The following is an 18,603-nucleotide window of genomic DNA, read 5'->3' as shown; positions in this document are numbered from 1 at the left end:
ATTTATGAAAATCACCAATTTCGGTTAACTTTTACATACATATGCACTTCCGGTGCTACCTTTTGAGGTATCTTCCCGACATTTGGCCTTATTATTATGCAAGACATTGTGTAAAGTGTAAAGATATTTTATGCTATAAGTAATACATCTGTGAAGGGTATTATACCGTAGTTAACGTTTTTTTTTATTTTTTAATAAGATTGTTTAAAAAATTAACGACATTTTTAAAACTGAAGAAACTGTGCACTTAATTGCGTATCGATGACTAAAATTATTAAATTTTACAAACTCCGTTAAACGGAGTTGACGTAATTTGCACAGTACTATTTGACCTCACATCATAAATAACAGCATAATAAAAAACGAACCAGAAGTAAACATATTTTCTACAAAGTATATAGTAGACGTACGTACATATGTATGTATGTATTAATATATGTGGGTAAGTGCAAAAGCAGATCTTTTAAGGCACATGCATTGCAATATTTGTATGTAGTTGGTCAGCAACCTTTCAGACATGCAATGAAATGAAGGCGCATGCGTGAAAGCAGCCAAAGGTCAACCGCTTTTAACTGTGCAATCTTGTCGTACACTTCGAACAACTAGTGTTTTCCTCCTCACTAAACAATTACAATAAGTAGTCCAATCAAAACAGCTGGAGCGCGCGGATGCACACATATGTATTGTGATATTGCGCAATGTATAAACAATGCCATTGTGCATTTTCAAACTGACAATTCGTAAGTGATGTTTGGCGCCAACATGGAATCGCTAGAGCTGCTGCAGGCCATTTTGGAGTATAGCGCATGTGTATCGCTGCTGCTGGACGTAGTTGAAGAGCAGCGCTTGGAGGACTATTTAAAATTTATTAAGTATTTTATAGTGTGATGTAGAGTTTAAGCGCAAACCAAAGTTAATTAAGTAAAATAAAATTTTTGATCCACTGAAATTATGCGAAAAATTTTGAACAAATAAAATTCGAAGTGCATGCATTGAAATATACAAGCAATGCGATTTATTTACACCATTGAAAATTTCTTGAATATTTATAAATATATTGTAAACGTATTTAAAAGGCATCTTCAAGTGGTGTTTTAAATATCGGTTATACCATCTGCTTGCAACTCTTGGAGAATACAGCTGGTTGCCACGAAAATGCGCTCACAACTAAAATAAAAATATAAACGCAAAATTTTACAAAATTTACGTTTCATACTTATCTGTTTGCTTATCCGTTTCTCGTGAACATTTATGTAATACATCCAGTAGTGAGTCCTTTTTAATTTGAGGATGTATTATTTCAAATATTTGCAAAATGTTTTCCTCATCGATTGAGTTATCCATACTTAACTGAAGGTAATGTAAATAATAGAGGTATAAGTATATTTAAATGAAGTGTAGTGAAACATAGAGGTCTGTAAAATCAAGAGGTGTAGACTTAACTAAAGATAAACCATTAATATTTTTACTATTTTGTTCCTATAGCTACTTCGAATATCAAAGATTCAAATATTGAGTTCCAAATCGACTAACAGGAAAGCGAAATAATACTATGAGCACTAATTAGTAAGACTTTGTTCATAATTTTAAAATTATTACTTTATTCTTCAAAATCTATGTCGTTCCACTCAAAGTAATCTACCTTGGCCCCAATACCCGTGTGGCAACGTTTTTTCCAATCCTCGAAACAGTTGTTAAAGTCAATTACCGGAATAACCTTCAATGCGCGTAGTGATTCACATTTAAAGGTCTTCAATTTACTCAAAACAATTTCCCCGGAGCGTGCGTTTGAGTTTGCTGAATAGCCAGAAGTCACTCGTAGCTAAATCCGGCTAATGCGGGCGTTGCAGCACGATATTGGCTGAAAATGTGGCGAAAAACTCCCGAAGAATCAATGCAGTATGCGACGGTGCATTATCGCGGCGCAAAAACTAAGAGTTGTAAACTTATAATTTCGGCCTCGTTTTACGAATAGATTCGCGCAAACAACGCATAACACTCAAATAATATTCATTGACATTGACATTGCGGGTCGGAAGGAATTCGAAGTGCACCACTTTGCCACGATATTAGGCCGATGGAGCGTCTGTTTCAGGGTCATAAACATAGATCCAAGACTCATCGCCAGTTATAATTCGTTTCATGACATCCTAGTGGTTGGAAAGCATTGTTTTGCAGACGTTAACGCGACGCTGTTTTTCGAAAAAATTTAGTGATTTTGGAATCAATCGTGCTTTCACTTGTTTTAGGTCCAAATGATCTTTCGAAATGGATCTTTGCGATATTCAAACTATGTCAATAAAATCTCCGACTTTTAATAGTCAAGTCAATTCTCAAGCACCAATTCCTATTTTTTATCGACGTGTTGATCATCAGTTGAAGTTGATGGCCGTTTTCGACCCTCTTTGAATGATTTCTACCAAACAACAAGGCTTGCTCGCGAACAACAATTATCACCGAAGACTTATTCCAACATTTAGCACGCTTCGGCACCAGACATTTGATTTCGCACACAAAATTTAATGGAACTTCTTCGCTAAATAATTTCACTCATCGGAAAAATCGGCGAAAGCACTTTATGTACTTCAGAAAGATACTATACGCTAATGATTATTTTGATATGATATTTGTACGAAATTTCAAAAAAAAAGTTGCTTAATATTATTAAAGAAAAAAACCATTAACGTCGACTGCACCGAAACTATAATACTATTCACAGTCGGCCGATCTGAATAAAATGTACGGGGATTATAGCGATGCCTCAGATAGTAATCTGAACCAAATTTTGTGACGATAGAAGAAATACCAAAGTTTCCATACAAGAGCTTGAAATCAGTGATTCACTTTGTATGAAAGCTATATGATACAGTTGTCCGCTCTGAACTATTTCTTCGATGATTCTGACCTCAAGAGAGTGGTAAGAGGCAATCGCAGAATTTAGGCTGATTTTAAGGCAAACATATTATAAAAATGGTATTGAAAACAATTTCCAATCTGCAAAACGGCTCAACAAAGCAGAAATTTATTGTAATTTCCCTAATTACAAAGGAAAATATTTAAATCGTTTGCCAAAAGTTTTTTTTTAACAATAAACTTATATTTCGATAATCTAGGTGGAATTTAGTGAAGATATGTCGGGAATTAAAAAAGTTTTGCATGCAAGGTCTTGAGTTCGATCAATCAGTTTCAGCAGGCGGTTCCGATAAATGACCAGCTTTTTGGTGAGGAAATTACATGTATACAATTTCATATCGATATCTCAAAAACTGAAGGTCTAGTTTGTTTATATACAGACAGATACACGGAAATCGTGCTCATTCGACTATCACACTGCTTTATATACGTATGTACTTGATAGGGTCTCCGATGTTTCCTTTTAGAATTTACAAGCATCAACACTCATTCGTTATACTCGTATCTTAAAAAAGCATTCCTCATACATACTATTCAACTTAAGTCTTAAACAGTTTTTTTCCTATGAAGAATTTTTCACATTAACTTATCTAATATGCGACTGCAGTATTGTTTGATCTCTATTTTGAAAAACACAAAAAAATATTTTGTTCTAATAGCGAGCTTCTGTTGGCAACTCACCATTGGGGAAAAGTCTTCCAATTTAATCCATGACTAACTCCGAGTCGATTAATAAGGTCAAAACTACAAACCTATCTTATCTGAGTTTGTAGTTTAGACAGATAAGATGAGAGCAGACATCACAAATACTCTTAGAAGCAGAAGTTGGACGAAGTATCTAGCTGATACGAGTATATGTATAAGAGCCAATAAACCTTTCTGATTTCAGTTTAAAGAAACAAAAATATTGTTTTCTCCAAAAATAATTTCTACTGAAAAGGTAAATTTTTTCTCTCTAAATTAACAATGATTTACTCCAGAAACCCGATTTTTTTACTGAACCTACGTTAAGCGGTCTTCTACAACTAATAAAAAAAATTAAAAAATTGTTATACCCACCAAGCCATTTTTGCGCATAATACAGTATCGTAAACACTTCGCATTGTGAGATAAATTAGTGCGAGAACCCTTCACTATTTCATCAAAACTCTCTGTAAGAGAAAGAAGAAAAACACGCTTGTCTATACTTTAAAGTATGGTTAAGTTACCATCGGTTATCTGCACTTTGACACTCTGAGCCGAATCCTCGTAGCAATCTTCAATCGCAGCCTCGGCCATAACACGAAGTGAATTATAATGTGGCGGTTCAGATTCAGCAGCAGCTATTGTTATTGCTATAATTTCATCGAAAATTAACTTCAAGAAACAAACTTCTATTATTGTAATCAAAACCCACTGAATACTGAAGACACTGCTAAAATCGGTAGCACAATAAGAATTTCCATTATGTCTTCCAAATCCAACGAAGTATTATAAACCAGAACTAAAATTCAACTGAAAAGCGAATATTATTTCATTTCAATGCAAAGGTATTCTGAAATATCACTTCTCCGCAAAGAATTTACATTTAATATACTACGAATGGATGAGAACATATCTCACGCTGAATGAATATAATATATTACTCAAGTGAAGTTAGAAGCATTCCCACAATAAATTTTTGTGATTTGGCCCATTGGATCTAGTAAACATAGACGTATAGTATACCTTAGCAGTCGCAAAAACTAAGCAAACCTGATACGAATTGGACAAATCCATCGAAAACTCTATAACAACAATAATTTGTTAGCAATATTCGCATAAAAAAACCATTCAATATTGATTGAGATATTTAAGTATAGAGACATATATGATATATTTGATTTAATATATATTTTTATTTTATATATTGTATTGAGGATATAAAAGCTGAATCGAAGAAGGCTCTGAGGATTTTTCCAAGTGCTTTGATGACTGGAAAATTCATTGGCATAGTGTATTGCAGCAGGAGGGGATTACTTTGAAGGAGATGAAATGGGCAAAATTCACCTTTCAATTTGATCACAGTAGTATGTATATATTTATGGACCAAATAGTTGTCTCGACATTTTAGTGCACTACATGTGCTTATCAAATACACTCGGTTAAAACACGTGATCTCGAAATTCTACCACATTTTGAAGATAAAGATGCCTATTTTCATAATGGTATTCTTTGAAACTACTAAAAGAGAACTTGGACACGAAGAATGGGTGAAATTGGACAAAAACTTACACCACTTTACAGATCTAAGGGTCTCCTATTTTACAATTTTTATGGATGTTTTAAACAATCTAAATAAAATTGTTTATTATGGATACGCCGGTTGTAATTAAGGATTTGACTACACTAATGTAGTGGCAACTTTATCATAAAGTTTGACATTTTTGCTATTACACTTACTAAGAACGTTTTGACAAACGACTCCTACTTATGTTATTTACAGTAACTTTAAATATTCATTTTGTATCATTTACAAGCTTCAACGCGGATTAACTTAGTAACAGTGCATGGATGAACTTAATTCAACTTTTGACGATGAAGTTTTATCAAGAACTAGCGTGCATTGACTGTAAGCTGAATTTAATCGAGGTGCTATATGATTCCAAGACGTATTTCGTGAAGGTCGTCCACAATCAGTTGTTGTTCCGTAAACTACCATATTGAAGCATGACAAATCATGAGATTGAGACACCTACGGGCATGAACATTTGACTGTAAGCAATTTAGTTCACGTTGGACCCCACACAATTTCTCAAATCGGTCAAGAGAAATGTTAACAAAGTACGATAGCGTTGCTTCGAAAACCGTCTATATCATCCTAACAGGTGATGAATTGTGGACTTACGCGTATGAGCTGAAAAGTAAACAGCAATCAACTGTATTGGTGTTTCCAGATGAGTTGAATCCAACAAAAGTTGTTCTTGCATAAGACACTTCGAAACAAATAATTGCATGTTTTTTGAAAAAAACCAGACATATCGCAACCAACAATAGAACAACGCCGAACAGTGAATTCTGAGTGGTACTCGTATACAACCATTTGTTTGCTAGTTTTCTTTCAATAAATTAGAAAAACTAACTGCCGAAAACGGCTCACTCTTCACCACGAAATCTTCGCTATTTCTACAGGGATGTTTGTTAAACAATCTTTTCATAAGCAAACATACTAATACATGTATGTATGTGTAATATTTAATAATGTACTCTATTACAAAATATATTGGTGAGAAATAAAGGCTTTGTAGTCGAAAGTATTGAACTCGTGATAAAATCTCTGTGAAAGGAATTCAAGTATACTAATCTAGTGAAACTTAGGAACGTAACGGTACTTAATAAAAATACACGTGTATACAGTTTAATAACACAATTTTCGTTTAATTATCCCGACTGGTTGCGAGTTTTTAGTTTTCATTGGTAGTGTTCTTTACGTGGCGAGTCTCAAGCCCAACGCACAACCCTTTTCTCCGGGGGAAGCAGAGAAAGAGGAAGACCACAACTCCGTTGGAAAGACCAGGTGGAGAAGGACCTGGCTTCGCTTGGAATCGCCAATTGGCGCCACGTTGCGAAAGCAAGAAACGACTGGCGCGCTGTTGTTAACTCGGCTATAATCGCGTAAGTTGTTTCTACGCCAATAAAGAAAAAGAAGGTTGCGAATTTTAAAAATTTGTTCTGTTATAAGTCTTTCCATGGGTACATAGTAGTCGTCTAATATAGTCAGTTTGAAATTGTATGGTCGACCCTATGATAGGTTCTGGAAGTAATGTTTATATAAGTATTTAATTATTGCTCTTTTAGTTTTCGTATTCCACAATTTCGTAGGAATTTGTCGATGCAGTTTTAGTTTTGAAAGACGGTCGGGAGATCGTTGAAGACGTACCTGGCTGTGGACAATGATGAAAATCGTCAGAGAAGAGTTATGGAGATGGCAAGAGAGCTCTCGCAAGTCCTTTTGAATTATTTCGGTGCATATTTTGGATATGAGATGCGTTTTTGCTCGACTTGTCCCGATAAAACTGAATTTTTTTCAAAAAGAGTATACTTACAGATCTCCTTGGACATGTTTGATCGTGCGAACTCCGATCCCACTTTCATGGAGAGGATTAAAATTGCCGATGAGGCATGAGTTTATGAGTATTGACATATTTAGTACCAATGAAAAAGCTGAGAAAGCAGCTACACCATAAAAACTTGATATTTTTCTTAGGCGGTAACTGAAACAGATCAATTCTTGCTTCTAATCTAAAATTGATATTATAGTACAACTCGCACTTCAAGCATTCTAGTATAATTATTTATTTACTAAAGCGTTACATATTTTTTTACAATTTTAAAACAGAGAGTACAGAGAAACAGCTGAAATTAAAATATGGTTTATGAATAATAATTTTTAAGCCAAAATCGTCATCACGTATATCCAAGTTTGCCGTTCAATTGAAGCAAATTTAAACACGCCCCATTACAAAGCCAATTTCCTTTGCTTTGGCATGCATGCAGGAGCGATATTCCTCAGCTGCTTCACAACTGCAAATGTAAGATACCAATTCATTCATTATTTACTATACAAATCTTCAAAATTATATGCATTAACCACTTACTGATCCTCGTTTACGTCAATGTCAGCACATGCGTCTAGAACTTCCACGCCCAAGGCATGTTGCTCTTCATTGCCGTTGGCGATAACTTCCAAAACCTCCATGGCTTTTTCTCTATCAAACTTACCATCACCATTCATCTTATGGAAATTGTAGCAAAAATCAATAATCACATACATTTCATGATTTGTTGCATGTAATCAAAAAGAACTCAACTCACCACACCGAATCTTTTCATGACGCATGCACCCAGACATTTTTCCGTCATAGTCTCAGCTGCTTCGAACTTCAAAACCGACTCAACCTCATCTGTAATTTGTTTCGCAATAATAATTAAATCTTTTCGTTTAAACAGCGGATCTCATTTACCATCTGTTGCACCAACTTCTTCTTTACACTCATTTGCAACTGCTTTCGCCTCTTCGTAATTGCACTGTTTTGGAAGAAAATGAATTATTCTTGTATGCAAAGAAAATATAGCCATCTGCAAGCATTATTTGTTAAGATTTTTTCACATAATTTCCACTGGTGTCTAGTTAATAGCTTAATACGGGGACAGCTAAAGAATTTATACGAAGGGTTGATAAAAGATTAAGGAAAAGTGACAAAAGCAACCTCTTCTTCTTCGCTTTGTTTTGTGAAATCTATTTAACTTTTAATAATTTGAGCTTTACTGTTAGATCAAATGTCTTGAAAGTATTATAGAGGGCTCCATTTTCCGTATTAAGAGATAGTTCTCTGACACGATGCAGCGGAAAGTGACGCTTGAGGCTTTCAAAGTAGAGTGATGCCTTTTTGATTCACTAACCTGAAGATTAGTAGACAGGGTACCTTGACAAACACCACAGAGAACTGATAACTCAGTCTAAGAATGCCGAGAAAGTGAACAGCACACACCAAAATAAAGTTCTCGACAGCGAGAGTAAAATAAATGACTTAGACAAGCTTCACCGTGTTTGATGGTACGAGTATTTAGCTGTATTTATTGAGCAAACTTTCTTCGTAATACGTTCTTATTGGTATATAATTGATTTTCCAAATGTTTTGGGTTTCGAATTTTTAGCAAAGTTCCTTTACTTTCGATCTGTTCTCTGAAATGTAGGACATTTTCTCTTTTCTGATATGTAGCACTGGCACTCACTCGTGTTTAGTTATGTGTCTTATTGAACTTTTTTGGAATATCCGCTTGAAAAAATGTCAAATATTATAATTGTGGTATATGTAATAAAGACCTCTTTTCGCCGTAATGTTTTGAAAAACTCTCTTATGTGCTGTTCATTTTAAAATTTTGCCCAGTCTTTCAACTACACTTTTAATATACCTTAGCGTTTGATATAAGCGCTACACAAACAATCAAGCAAATATTAAGGAGCTTCATTTTTTTAATTAACCAAACGTTATTTTTAAAATAAGAAACTTCGACCGTTCAATCTGGGTGTCAACAATTCTAATATTGTCTTCTTCAGAGCGTTTGCTGTGCTTTTATATGCTATAAGTCATGTGAGGATCTTAGCAAAAGACTAAAAACTAATAAAAACTAATCAAAGTTGCGTGCAAACTAAAATTAATTTTTACACATGTGAGTAAATATGTTTTTGAACAATTAAAATGACATTTGCCTTGCGAATTGGTTGCTCCAATCATTAACGTTTAACGAGTTGTGGGCAGCAAATCATTCAAGATTTTCACACAATAAAATAGCGATCAATTAAAGAAAGACAATTGACAATGCGAGTGCGATCGATTAAAGTTTTAAGGCTGGGAAATTATGGCTCAAATTGGATGTTTGTAATTACTGACAGCTGATAGATGTGAGTCAGCGTGGCCCTCATGGAATCTTAGTTTTTTAAAAAACATGAAACGAAATCGAAACCGATTGAAGTCAACTTATTAGATCTACTGGCAAAGGAATGAAAATATCGCAAATACTATAGACGAACTCAAGGCAACATTCACGTCGAAGTCAACAAAATTGTTTAGTATTATAAGCTTGTCTTGCTGAAGTACATAAAGTGCATTCGGCGATTTTCACGATGAGTGAAATTATTCAACAAAGAAGTTCCATTAAATTTTGTGTGCGAAATCAAATTCGTGGTGATGAAACATTCCGAAAGTTAAAAAAAAACCTTCGTTGAAAATTGTTTGTCGCGAACAAGTGTTTTTGATTGGTACAAATTATTCAAAGAGGGTCGAGAACACGTTGACGACGAACCACGTCCAGGACGACCATCATCATGAAGTGATAATCAACATGTAAATAAAATAAAGGAATCGGTGCTTAGAAATCGACGTTTAACAGTCAGAGACATCGTTGAAACATCGGAAAGATCACTGAAAACCATTTTGAAAGATCGTTTGGGCATAAGAAAAGTGAAAGCACAATTGATTCCAAAATCACCAAATTTTTTCGAAAATCAGCGTCGCGTTAACATCTGTTTAACAATGCTTTCCGACTATGATGAGTATTATTAATGACGATGAGCATTGGATCTATTCTTACGGCCGGGAAACAGATGATCAATCTTCCGAATATCTTTGCAAAGATGAGCTGAAGTCGAAAAAACCACCTCAAAACAGGTCAAAAATCAAGGTTATGTTGACAGTTTTCTTCGATTATAGAGGTGTAGTGCACTCCGAATTCCTTCCGACCGACCAAACTGTCAACAAGGAATACTACGAGTATTTCAGTGTTATGCGTCGTTTGCGCGAATCTATTCGTAAAAAGAGGCCGAAATTACGGGTCGACAATTCTTGGCTTTTGCACCACGGTAATGCACTGCCGCATACTGCATTGATTCTTTGTAAGTTTTACACCAAATTTTCAACCAATGTTTTGCCGCAAGCACCATTCGCCTAATTTAGCTTGATGTGACTTCAGGTTATACAGAAAACTCAACGATTTCGAGAAAACCATTTTGAGTCAATTGAAGACATTAAACGTGAATCGCTACGCACATTGAAGGCTATTCCGGAAATTGACTGTAACAACCGTTTCGAGGATGGGAAAAGCAATCGGGGCAATTACTTTAAGGGGGCGACTTAGATGTTCAAAAATAAATTAAGAATTTTAAAATTATGAAAAAAGTTTTATTATTATTTGCTCATAGTAGCATGTAAATTTGGCAGAAAAAGTCTGCGTACTAGTGGTAACCGCCCGCATAATAACGAGAAGTAAAAGTGTCGGAAAATTATAAGTTTGCTTGTGCAAGAAATAAGCTCCTCTGAAAGGAAAATAATGGTTAAATTTTAAGAAGATTGAAAAACGTGCTGTAAAATCGATAAAATTCTTGGAATAACAAATTTTTATAAAAAAACGGATGGCTCCTCTCTGAACTACCCATCGTCAAGAAACCGTCGACCGATAGTTGATATTATATTCTTATATCAAACATCTTATATACAAGGTCTGTCGCAAAAGAAACAGGGCTGTTAAAAAAACAACAAAAAATTTATTTTTTTCAAAATTTATAATTTTTTATTCAAAGTAGTTTCCTTGTGCTTCGATACAGCGTTTAGTCCGGTCAATTAGCATTTCAAATGAGTGTTTAAGGTCATTTTTCGGAATACTCTTGAGAATATCGGTCGTCGCCTTTTGGATAGCTGAAATGTCCTGAAACCAGTGTCCTTTCATGGGCAAATGAAGTTTTCCAAATAGGTAAAAATCACAGGGGGCCAGTTCAGGTGAGTAGGGTGAGTGATTAATGGTTAATATGGAGTTTTTTGTCAAAAAATCAGTGACAAGCGTCGACCGATGGCAGGCACCAGGACCCTGCCTCCCTGTATTGTGGTCGAGCACGACGAATGCGTGACAAAAGACCCTTCATAACACCAAGGTAAACCACAGCATTAATCGTTTGGCCAGGTGGGACGAACTCTCGGTGTACAATACCCTCGGAATCGTAAAAACAAATCAGCATTGTCTTCATTTTTGACTTCTGAAGACGACCGACTTCTGATTGTCACAGAGGTCCTCACGACCTTTTTGGAATCGCTTAAACCACTCATGCACATTACTACGGGATAGGCACTGATCACCATAAACTTTTTTCATCATTTGAAATGTTTCAGTAAACGTTTTCCCAAGTTTAAAACAAAATTTAATATTTTCTTTTTGCATTTAACGACAAATGTCAACAAGAGATCAAACTTTTTATTTTTTTTATTTTATAGGTGGTGCCACCAGAAACAGTTATATTTAAAAAGTTCTGTTTCTTTTGCGACAGACCTTGTATATGTTAGAGCGTTTTAATCGCATAGAGGATGTTTAATTGTCCCTTCCTCTTCCACCTCCTGAGAGCTTCTCCAATAGTCGTTATGTATGTGCCATTCCCAGTCTCATGGCAAGTCAACCAATTAGACAGTGACCGATTATTACTCCTACTTGAGTTCTTATATCATTTACCTACATACCTGGAAAGGGTAACAAAAAATTACAAACATCTCAGTCGCCCAATCCAGGACGGTCAAAATATTAGCACAAAGGCGCACAAATTAAGGAATTCATCTCTCTTGTCAATATGCAAAATCGTAATGCTTTCACGAAAGAGCATTCAAACAAACTCTGAGAGTTTAGTTTTTCTGATGAGCACAAGTGGAAGAATTGGTACTGGAAAGTGACTACTAAGGTCAACGTCCGGTGTGTTTAATGTGGGTACCTGTTGACGACAGCCTTACCCCACGGCGCTCAAAAGCACAGCGGATCAAATGATCAGCGCCCTGAGAATGCTAAGCATTTTCAGTACCAATTGGCAGTGTGGAATGGACACACTAACCACCTTGGTAGGGTTCGAGGCCTATCTAAAACCTCTTTCGTGCTTTGGGGTGGCGACCCGGTTGCAATGCAACTCCACATCGAACTGAAAAAGTCAGTTCTTCCCGCATTTGGGTTTTAACCACAACCACCATGATACTCCCCGAGGGGCCAGTCCGCATGAGCAGGTTCGAGTTACCTCTAAGGGCTCCTGCTCTCCGTGGTACCAGAATTAAGTCTCCGGTCAGACCTCGTAGCCGAAGCTAGTACCAGTTGAGCATCCATACGACTCTGGACTGGTGGCCGGGGTTGGACCCCATACATACATCACATACACACACCAATCATACATAATCTAACCCTAATTCCCAGCTAACCGCCTTCGTCGCTTAAAGAATTCACGCACAAACGACCCTAACTGTTCGGTATTCCGACTAGTGGAGATCACACCACTAACATAACATCAACGGAAATCCAATCATTCTGCAGCAATGAGCCACTCAAACGCCTTTTTAACCTGAATGCAACAGCACGCTGTATGACAATCAGGTCAAGAGAAGGTGCACCTAATAAAACCTGCATCGCATCCGTTGAGACGGTGCGACATACAGGCAAACAAGCAAGCATCATACAACGCTGCATTGAGAGGAGTTTTTTGTGACCCCAAGACAGTCGTGGCTACCAGCCACCATACAGGGGCTCCATAACATAACCAGTAGCTTTAGTTACTCTACAATGTTTCCAAGCAGCTTCGAACACCACCATAATTTATCATCAAAGAAGTGCTGCACGCAGAGTGGTTTCGAATCGCTTCGATAGAAAACTCTAAACTGGTCTATTCCATGCAAAATCCAAAACAGATGTTTTAAAATGTAGGGTATATGCTACTTCCCATTAATTTTTAAGAAGTAAACCTTTATTCGATTTATATACCTTGTGCACAGACTTTTTGTAATGGAATTTCAAGTTGTTCGTTTTATAAAATAAACAAACATCTCTCGCATTTTATAAAAAAAAAATATATAAAAGCTTTTTTTTCAACAAGTATTTTACCTTGTAAACAGACTTTTCCTACCTAGTGTAAATTACAAATATAAAAAGCGGTTTGTTATTTCAAAGGTTTGCAATGTTTACAAGTCGACTTGAAAGATGGCGCTAATAGAGCTTTTCAAACACTAAGACCCAAAGGAAGTGTGGAATAGTTCTTTATTTCATTACGATCCATACAATCTCGGATAAAAGTCCCACTATGTATAAAGCCGCTTGATCATTACCCGGCGTACCAAAATAAAAATATTCAACTCGAATGTTAAGTCTACACTTCTTATAGCCTAATCACAGTCACCCGAAACGCTATCGACTGGAATTCACAAGGCAGCCGACGAAAATATCGATTCGTACTAACATGGAGAAGGAATTCGGTCATCCAAATATACTCAAAAAAGTTGGAGTCAAATCAAGAGGCACAAGACCGAAATGGAAGGATCTCCTCAAACTTACTTCGTTCTTGTGGCTGTTCTAATGATGAATGGTAGCGGCAAAAGACTTTATCTCAAAAGGAATTGACTAAAGCAGGGCTACTCACGATATAGCTCATTTGACTCCCTGCAAAATCAATCGGCTCTGTTTGGCTGCGAAAAAAAAACATTTTACACAAACACACTATTTTTAAGAACAACACACAAAATGATCAGAGGAAGCAAATTAACTTGCGCTGGCGCCGTTTTACTATCGGTAGCTCGTTGAAAGTTTTTTTGAGAACTATGTATATATTGTAATATTTGTTGTCGTTTACCTCCGGTAATAAATCTTGTGGACACACCTAGGCTAATATACCTTAGTTCATTGACACCAACACACACATTGACACGAAATTCATCAACTAATCTTTCCGAAATAACCAATCCGTTTCCGAATTCAGATATCTGATTTTAAACGCAAATTTTTGTTTGAAAAATATGTCATAAGGAAGAGCTCGGCTCCGACTTGTCTACCAGATATAGATAAAGTACTCGTACATATTTTTAATTTCCCGGCTTAGCCTCGTTATTTCAAGAAAATATTTCTAAAAAGGTTCATCAGTTATAGTAGACTAAAGCTCTCTTCAAACTCTCCACCAATTAATATTTACTCTTACTTTTTCATTTGCATTTATATATTTATTCTTGTATTTACATATATCATATTCATTTTTTGTTTTCTCAACAAAAGCTACTCATTTTCTGTAATGTACGTATTTAAAGTACCTATCAGCTGGTCAGCAACAACTTAGACTTTAGGTAAAATCTTAATGCCTTTGGACTTCGCACTCTCGATAACGCATTGACGAAAAGCTTCAGCGTACTCACATCTGCGAATTGAGGCAACAATAAAATGCTTAAGTGGTCAAAAAGATTACTGGCATTGTCACATACTCATCGCTACTTTCCGGCGTGCTCTTGCATTCGTTATAAGTCTCCATGCTCAGCTTCTCAAAATCTGCATCGCCACCAGATACCTGCTTTATGTAAGCTATAGCTGCAGCTTCGACCACTTTGTTATTTTCATCCAACTATTCAAATACCAATATTTGATTTTTAAAGTTTCGAAAAATCTTCAAATTGCATACTCACAATGCCGATTTGTTTCATAGTGCAAGCATTAAGACACTTTCCTTTGTCATTAGCGGCGGGCTCATATTTGAACAATCGTGCTACATCGTCTGCAAGATTAATTTAAAATTAAAATATTTTATTTATTTTCATTGCTATGATGCCTACCATCACTTGCACCAACTTGCCCTTTACATTCTTCAGCGATTTTCTTAACTTTCTCCCCAAATTCATCTGCCTAAATTTTAAAAAGAATATTAATCATTTCCTAAAATTCATTGTCCAGAGATTTCAAATAAATAATTATAAGACCACAATTCGTAATACCATATATAGTAGCTCTGAGTTTGCCCCGTTACTTGAATTAGTACTAACCGTTGCGGTAACAGTCTAATTATGTTCGAAAAATTGTACTGATAGTTATCACAATGATAAATTAAAACTGTATTCTAACAAGTGAAGAGTCTTAAAAACTACCTCAGAAAGTTTTAAGCGGAAGCTTTCAAGTCAGGAATACTCTTTAGCTTTAGGATTGTTTCTTGTGACGACCCAAGGTAGTCATTTTTTTCGTAGGTATTCACGAACTACCGAGAGGCTACTTCAGTCTACAATGGGCTATTTCTGTTTTAGCATATTTACACTAAAAGAACACATTCCAACACCAAAAATATTTCTTTCCAAACTATCCGTATGTAGATATTTTGTCCGAAATTAGTTCTGATCGGAAAAACTGAAAAACAACGATTTCTAAAGGTAGATTATCAAAGCTTTAATTCAGTGATTACAAATAAAATTGACGCAAAGAAATGCCCAGAGATCTGAGCTTTGCTTATTAAACTTATAGAGTTTCAACAACCACATATGTATATGACGCATCTTATGATGTTTATTTGAAATCCGAAATAGTACTTATTATTTACGGGATTGGATCTAGGAAATTTGGCACAAATATTTGTTATTATAGAGGAAAAAGTAGCTGATAGATGTCCAAATTCAGTTCAAATAAGAGCCTTACTATGAGCCTCTTTGCCCACTAGATGTCTTATGATCAATCTTGCGACATGAAATCTTGCGCATGAACCGATGGTGGCTCAGCGTTGGCCAAGCTCCCGCGAGGCTCAACTATCCAGTAGTAGAGCACACGAGGAGAGTGGAGCATCTACCTGTTCTCAACCTACTCATAGCAGAATCCGGTATGGCCTGATACACATACTAGTCTTATCACAAAGTGACTTGATGGTGTTATTGGTAACGAGGTTTGGCATTCCTTAACCAGCCTTGAACACAAGGTTAGTGAGCTCAAAGCCACTAGCGCCGACCAGCTATCCGAGTGGATAGTCCCTTCACTTCTCTAAAGGAGGCTGCGCAGTTGCTGATAGATGCAGGACTATGTCCAAATTCAGTTCAAATTTCAAACTACAGAGCTGGACCTTTTTATAACCACTCGCGCTACTTTCAGGTTTTATTCCCACGCACTAATCTTAAAAATCAACACATAATCAAACTTTTTTTTTTCTTTTTTTTTTCTTTTCTTTTCTGTACCTCACTAAAGGAGATAACTAAGCTGCAGATAGCCAGGAAGACTACGAAATACTTCATTTTAAGCAAGTTACACTTGAACTTTTACGAACGCGCAGGTAAAACCACTAGATTCGAACACGAAATGCCCTCTAAATTTATCTCACAGCGTCGTTGTACTTTTATATCAGCAGAAAACTTCGCATATCTTGCCGATAGCCCTCATAGATTTTAGCTGTTTAATGCATTCAACTATTGATAAATGAATTTTAATGAGGGGATAATCGCGTTGAAAATAAAACATGGAATAGAATATACTACATCAGTACAATTAAATACTTACACATTGTTTGGCATGTAAAAAGCTCACGAAGTGTAATGATTAAATTTTATACCCGTTAATTGTTCAAACTATTAAAACCTGATTATAGTTTTGCTTTGATTAAATTAAGTGTTCCGGTGTTATAAATATTTCTGAAATTCATCGCCAGGTTTTATGATAGTTTAATAATGAAGCTCGTAACGTTTTGCTTTTCTCTTTCAGTGAACCTCCTAGTTCTAATTAATAAACAATATAATTCTAATTAAATAAGTGAGCATCGAAATAATATCATAGTAGTTAAAATTATTACTATAGCTGGAATACAAACCTATGGGAGAGAAATTTTGTATTACACAAAATTTTTTTACATACATATGTATATGTACATAGATACGAGTGATAAGAGTATTGAAAAAGAAATGTGTCAAATCGATGGAAAATACGGAACGGAAGTACAACTCTCTCGGGAAGAGCTTTTGGAGACTCGAAAAAATCCAAAAAGTGAGATTATTTAAACAGCGAAAAGTAAAGGTGAGTCTGACCATCAGCAAGGAGTTCAGTTTGGTAGAAACATTCGTTGTTATTTAAGGGGTTACATGGGTTTCCTCGGGCAAAATACGGCCTTTTTTCTATAATTTTTTTTACATATAAAAAATAAAGTATTTTAATGAAATTTTTTTTTATTTAAAAGACTCATATTTAATAAACATTTTGTAAAATTAAAAAAAAAAAAATATCAAAAAGGCAGTCATTACCACGCCATTTCCGGCAGTCCCTCGGAAAAAAGGTGCATCCGCGTTGTCAGCAGAACTTCTTTCAGGATCATCTGAAATAAAAATAAAAAATACGTGTTTTAGTAAAGACAATAAACTAGGTATTGGACGAAGCGAAAAAAAGGAAAATTGGATTTTTGGCAGACAGAAAATTTCTCGACATTTTGTTTTTTTAAATACATAGTTATAATTAAAAAAAAAATCCTTCGTTCAATTCCTTGTTAATGATATCTCGAAGACCTGTGTAAAATTTCATCAAGATCAGTTGAGCAGTTCGCGAGAAATGTTGACAACCGACTTCAAAAACACAGTTTCGAGAAAAATGCGTTTAAAGGCGGCACACTTAGCCTAGCTAGCCTCTAGCGCACAAGTTCTGAAGACTGTATCTCCGAAACTATTACTCGGATCAACTTGAAATTTTAGGACAAAATTCTGGAGATGTTATAGAATTTAATAAGACAAAAAAATTTCGATTTTTTGAAACTGTGAAACCCATGTAACCCCTCAAATTAATTAACTGGGAGTAAATGATGGTTAGAAAAAGATTATTTCCTTATAATTAAGGAGAAATTGTGAAAAGATTCAATATATTCTTGAAGTTAAAAGAAGAACATCATAAGGTATCTTATGTAAATACAAAAAAGAATAAATATCTAATTATAATTATAAATCAAAAATGTAATTTATAAAAATTTTAAATTCTATAAGAAATTCGAAAAAGAACGATTTCGATTTCTCATTAAGAAACAAATATTTTTTCTGTAGTGACTTAACCCTGATTTTTTTCTATCCAGGATAGTATCTAAAAGTGCTAATGACCTACTGGAAATCTGTTATGTATTTTATATCTATACTAGAGGACCCGTCCACGTTTTAGTGTGGCTGATACATAGGTAGGTGGTACTACTAATACCATCTATATGATTTCTATCAGTTAGATTATGTCTATTATGGCATCAATCTTTTGGAACGCACGTGGTATATTATTCATCGAATTATTACTGAGCCAGTTTTAATCCATTTTACTGTGTGTTTGGAGGCACTTCTATTCTACTATTCCAAATATTTAGCCATTATATTATTTTTTAGGAAGTATCAGTTTGACGCATATACTTCATTGTTC

At 35.4% G+C, this 18,603-nt stretch overlaps 2 protein-coding genes across 2 annotated transcripts; both read right to left on the bottom strand.

The window, feature by feature from the left end:
• Positions 1-1,081: 1,081 nt before the first annotated feature.
• Positions 1,082-4,411, bottom strand: LOC120774528 (general odorant-binding protein 19d-like). Its single transcript, XM_040104237.1, has 5 exons — positions 4,310-4,411; positions 4,122-4,247; positions 3,973-4,064; positions 1,217-1,350; positions 1,082-1,167 (listed from the first exon to the last, which is right to left on the bottom strand). Exons 1-5 carry the CDS (start codon positions 4,356-4,358, stop codon positions 1,095-1,097), a joined length of 474 nt encoding a protein of 157 aa, XP_039960171.1. The 5' UTR covers positions 4,359-4,411; the 3' UTR covers positions 1,082-1,094.
• A 2,949-nt stretch (positions 4,412-7,360) lies between these two features.
• Positions 7,361-16,556, bottom strand: LOC120774650. Its single transcript, XM_040104374.1, has 10 exons — positions 16,410-16,556; positions 15,036-15,105; positions 14,889-14,977; positions 14,691-14,827; positions 14,551-14,626; positions 8,848-8,949; positions 7,896-7,959; positions 7,747-7,835; positions 7,530-7,666; positions 7,361-7,455 (listed from the first exon to the last, which is right to left on the bottom strand). Exons 1-10 carry the CDS (start codon positions 16,464-16,466, stop codon positions 7,377-7,379), a joined length of 900 nt encoding a protein of 299 aa, XP_039960308.1. The 5' UTR covers positions 16,467-16,556; the 3' UTR covers positions 7,361-7,376.
• Positions 16,557-18,603: the final 2,047 nt, after the last annotated feature.

This window comes from Bactrocera tryoni, chromosome 4, assembly GCF_016617805.1.
Source record: "Bactrocera tryoni isolate S06 chromosome 4, CSIRO_BtryS06_freeze2, whole genome shotgun sequence".
Classification (NCBI taxonomy): domain Eukaryota; kingdom Metazoa; phylum Arthropoda; class Insecta; order Diptera; family Tephritidae; genus Bactrocera; species Bactrocera tryoni.
Note: the sequence above shows the minus strand (reverse complement) of the source record. Positions and strands in the feature narration are given on the sequence as shown.